Here is a 4,916-nt window from a genome sequence, read left to right as displayed (position 1 = left end):
TGAATCCTAAAAAAATAACAATAAAAGTTACATCTATCAGCCATCCTAACAATTACATAAAAAAATTACTAAAACACAAATTCTTAAACATAGATCACTAAAATAGTAATTACTTAAAACGAAAATTAATAGAACATAAATAACCTTCCTAAAAATTAAAATTAAATATTAATCGACTATTAAAGTTGATTAACTTAGTCAATATACTCTCCTTCCGACGAGTACAGATCTCTCTATTGTTTCGAGTCGTAGCTAGTAGCACCACTTTTTTTTGTAGCGTTCTATCAACGGTTCGAAGTTTTCTGGCTGATAAAGACAGTCCGATGGAATACTTGGAGTTCAATCCTTCCATCTCATATGTGGGGATTCACTCATTTACATGTTACCTCCCATGAGATTTCATATCTTTTTTTTATTATACGTAAGTTTGCTAAAAATGAAAATATGGAGTTCAGTCCCTCCATTTCAGATGGAGGATTTCATGTTAAACTGCCATGTGGCGCAATGGAGGAATCTTGGATCCAACCATCTCATATGGCGAATCCAGTTATCTCCAACTTACATGTAACCGCTGACTTTGTGTGTCATTAGATCAGTTCCTCCATCTCAGATAGAGGAACACGTGAAACATATTAACAATCTTGTCAGATACCGAGAATCCACTTTCTTTTGGTAAAACCAACTAATTTAAAAATAAATCGTGAATGGCATGGGTGATGGTGTTGGGTTGCGAGCATTAATGGTGGAGGTGGTGGGTGGTGGTGGTGAGTAGCGGTGGCGATGGGCGGGAGCTAGGATTGATAGTTGGTGGCAATAGGTTGATAGGTGGTAGTGACAAGCGGTGTTGGTGGGCGGCGAGTGGTGGCATGTCGTGGTGGTTGTGGGCGACGAGTAGTGGCAGGTCGTGGTGGTTGTAGCGCGATAGGTGGTGGTGGTGGGCGGCGATTAGTGGTGGTGGTGATGGCGAGAATCGATGGTTGGTGGTGGCGGTGGTGGACGACGCTGGTAGGTTGTGGTGGTGGGTTGATGATGATGGTGGGTGGTTGGTCATGGCGGTAGTGGGTGGTGGTGGCATATTAATGATGATGATGATTAGTTGTTGGTCATGGCAGCGGCAGTGGGTGGTGGTGGCGAGTGGCGAGTGGCAAGTGGCGATGACGATGGGTGGGTGGTGATTGTGGTGAGAGTGCAGTGGGTAATTGTGGTTAGAGGTGGGCAAATATACCGGTTAACCGAACTGACCCAAAAATCAAACCAAAACGAACTGTTTGAAACTGATTATGTAGAAACCGGTTTGAAACTGATTCAAACCGTAAGTTAGAAACCGGTTTGTAATTTTCTCCATCAAAACCGGTAAACCGAACCGAAACCGGCCAAAATCGAGCAAAAACCGGTCAATAATCCTAACCAAAAGCGATCAAAACATGGTAAGAAACCGATTTGAACCCGAACCGAAAACCGATTATAAACGGTTTTGACTTTTGTTAACCAAACCAAACAGGTTTTAACCCAAACCGGTTTTGAGTTTTAAATCAGTTTGTGCACCTAGTTGTGATAGTGGGAGAGTGTTGGAGGTGACATAGTGTGAAAGATGGATGAAATGAAAAACACAAGGGTGATTGATAAAATGAATTTGAGATGTTTTAGTAGAAATAAATGGATGATTTCATTTCCATCAACTAACCAAACACTTTTTTTTTTGATTCACTCACAACAGTCCATTCCGTCTTTCATTTTTAAATACTATACGCTACCTAAAAGTCCTAAAACTGAATATTAAAATTAATTATTTAAATACTAACTATGATACCAATCTTTGAAAATTCTAATTAAAAATCAATTTATTTTTGACCCACTTTATCGCTATATATGTCAACCTAATTCCAGTAGTTTACTCTCCGTACATTCCCAGATGTTTCACATAATAATATTATACATCTTGTCTTGGTAAATAACATATACAACTCAACTCACTCTCTCCATTTCAAGACATGGCTGAAGAATTTCATGCGGCAGATGTCTGTGGTGGAACATGGTGGACTTCACCAAGAGCCACCTTCAACGGCTCACCGTTTATCGGTAACGCCTATGGAGGCTGCTGGCAAAACGACTTAGCTATGAACATGAAAACAAGGTCAACCGACGAGTCTTCGGGTAGTTGTGTCACCGCTATCTCGCCTGATTCAACCTTTCAAGCTTTATTGGTGTAAGAATACATAGAGCTTTTGTTTTTCTTTTACTTTGTTTTTTCAATTATTGTTGTTACACCTTTTAATTCCACTAACAAATGGTCCATGCATATATAGATAATATCTTTTGTAATTATTTGAAGCAAAAAAGAATCGGATGATCACTCATTTGAAATTATTATTAGAAATGGAACTACTGATCAGGATCAAGGCTATAATCAAACCCTGACAGAAATCTTGAACAACATACCGGCTGGAAGCAAAAACACGAGTTTCGGTATGAACCAAGAACAGACATCAAGTTTCATAACCACTTCATATGGATACCCTTCAAGTTTGCTACAAAATTTGTTTGATTGTTCATCACCGCCACCGCCGCCACCACAACAACCCCTTTATGATTTTCAAGGGAATTTAGATAATATTGATAGGGTTTCAAGCATGCCTAGAGGTTTACACTTAGCCAACAAAACCCCTTTCTGGAACGCTTCTGCGGTAGATATAAACGATACTCGAGCAGGTTTTTTCGCTTCGTCGCGGCCTAGATTCGTCTCCTCGACTTATGAAGAGAGACCCAATTGTCTTAACATCAAGGTAACCATAAAGATCAAGTTTTAATTGAAAATTCTCATGTTCATCAAGATTAGGGTTTCTTCAAGAGTTCAAGAACTTTGTTTTAATTATTCTATTTAGTCTCAAAACAGCCTCCCTCATAGAGAAGATATAGAGCTTGTTTTGAGCATAAATTAAATAAATTTGTTCTTGATATATAAGATATATATGCTCTAAATCCTAAAACCCTTATCTCATCCTTCTCAAATTTGACTATGAGTGTGATTTTACTGACTACGTTTGCGTGTTTAGTCTCAAAACAAGGAAATTCGAGACATGGGATCATCGTTGAAGAAAGGTTCCGGTGAACCTACACTCAAGCGAGCGCGTATCGAAACACCATCACCATTACCAACATTTAAGGTATATATATACCACTTCACTTTCATGATTTTTATGTATAAAAAATTGCATACCCCTAATGAAGTCTCTGCGGATTTTAAGGTTCGAAAAGAGAAACTAGGAGATCGAGTCACCGCACTCCAGCAATTAGTTTCACCATTCGGAAAGGTATACATCTTAACCTGATCATTTTCTTTATGTATTCTTGCAAAATTGGATTTTATGTTATAGGTTCTGATGATCAAATTTATATACAGACTGATACGGCATCTGTACTTCATGAAGCCATTGAATACATTAAGCTCCTTCATGATCAAGTCAATGTACGTTTAAATATATTTATACAATATTAATCTAATCCAATATACATTAATCATAATCATAATCATAATTTCCTAATGTATCATACATGTATATTCCAGGTTCTAAGTACCCCTTATATGAAAAATGGAGCTACTATGCAAGTGCAACAAGTGAGATACTTTTCATTATTCATACTCCATTCGTCCCATTAAAAGTGTTCATATTACCTTTTTTGTTTGTCTCATTACAAATGTCCACTTTTAAAATTTATTAGTTAATTTTCAAATTTACCCTTGAACACACACAACTAACATTAATAAACAATATTTATGGACCAATTTTCCAATGGCATTATTGTCATTTAGTAAGAAAAAAAAGTAATCATTCAATCCACCTTTAACTTTGTGTTTTTTAAACCATGACACTTGTAATGAGACGGAGAGAGTATTATTAAACTTTTACTTAAATCTTGATATGTTTAATACACTTTGATTAAAACTGCATTGTTTAACATAATAAACCATCTTTAGATGAATGTCAAATTGAAAGACAACCATGAAGGAGTTAAACAACAAGACTTAAAGAGCCGAGGACTTTGCCTCGTGCCGATATCGAGTACTTTCCCTGTTGCTTCGGAGGCCGCACCCGAGTATTGGACATCAAGTTTCGGGAGCACATTTAAATAGGCACAACCATGATGTCTAAAACTGAAATCTTCATAAACTTAACATAAGCTCATGTACCCGTTGGTTGTTTTCATACAAGGACGGGCTCATTCTTAAGCTTTTTCATTATTTTGATACAAAATGATTATTCAAAATAACCAAAAAACTTGAAGAATTGAAAATATAACTTAGTGATGAATATGAGCCACATATTGGAGTAGTGTCGTAGAAGTACAATATAAAAAAGTTGGAAAAGGAAAGGGAAAAAGGAGGATATGAGAGAAAAAAAAAAAGCTACAAAGTGACCCTTGAAGGATGGACAGCCAATGCCAGTTTGATGTAGGGCTAGCAAATTATTAGAATTTTATTTTATAGAAAGAAAAATGTTTTTATCTTGTTTTGTGTAATAATTGTAGTTTATCTTAGTTTTATGTTAGTTTGATGATTGCAACTATATGGTGTTAAATTTGTAGGAACTTTGTTGTTATAATAAATATGCATATATACACACATACATACAAGCATGAATACCTACGTTGCGCCACAAGATACCTTACTGGTGTTGCATCTAATCCAATCTGTGCAAGCCAATGTGCATAATAAAAGTTATGCCATTAGAACAGTTTAAGTTATAGAGGGTGCCTTCAACATAACTTATCAAAATATTCTAATATATCTTCTTATAACTTTATCAAAAACTTATTAGGAAAAAACCATATGTGTCTTACTAGGCATGATGCTCTTTTATATATATATGTAAAAAGTCAAAAAAAAAAATATGACATTGAATTTTTTATATGTAAAA

General features: G+C 36.0%; 1 protein-coding gene across 1 annotated transcript; it reads left to right on the top strand.

Annotated features, from left to right (window-relative positions):
- The first annotated feature begins 1,882 nt into the window (after positions 1-1,882).
- On the top strand, positions 1,883-4,501 carry LOC143537818 (transcription factor bHLH112-like). Its single transcript, XM_077031500.1, has 7 exons — positions 1,883-2,206; positions 2,375-2,783; positions 3,054-3,164; positions 3,246-3,311; positions 3,401-3,466; positions 3,566-3,616; positions 3,977-4,501. The coding sequence occupies exons 1-7, from the start codon at positions 1,992-1,994 to the stop codon at positions 4,130-4,132; spliced, it is 1,074 nt and encodes a 357-aa protein (XP_076887615.1). The 5' UTR covers positions 1,883-1,991; the 3' UTR covers positions 4,133-4,501.
- Positions 4,502-4,916: the final 415 nt, after the last annotated feature.

The sequence above is a fragment of the Bidens hawaiensis genome, unplaced genomic scaffold, assembly GCF_021521415.1.
Source record: "Bidens hawaiensis isolate Kalapana, Puna unplaced genomic scaffold, B.hawaiensis_p1.1 tig00011408_1, whole genome shotgun sequence".
In the NCBI taxonomy this organism is placed as follows: domain Eukaryota; kingdom Viridiplantae; phylum Streptophyta; class Magnoliopsida; order Asterales; family Asteraceae; genus Bidens; species Bidens hawaiensis.
This window is presented reverse-complemented; position numbering and strand designations above follow the sequence as displayed.

Bases quoted from the DNA above. Each gene is read 5' to 3' on its own strand.
- LOC143537818 (XM_077031500.1), top strand. From the start codon at position 1,992: ATGGCTGAAGAATTTCATGCGGCAGATGTCTGTGGTGGAACATGGTGG. The intron at 2,207-2,374 runs GTAAGAATACAT...AATTATTATTAG, and splicing joins ACCTTTCAAGCTTTATTGGT to AAATGGAACTACTGATCAGG. The intron at 3,467-3,565 runs GTACGTTTAAAT...TGTATATTCCAG, and splicing joins TCCTTCATGATCAAGTCAAT to GTTCTAAGTACCCCTTATAT.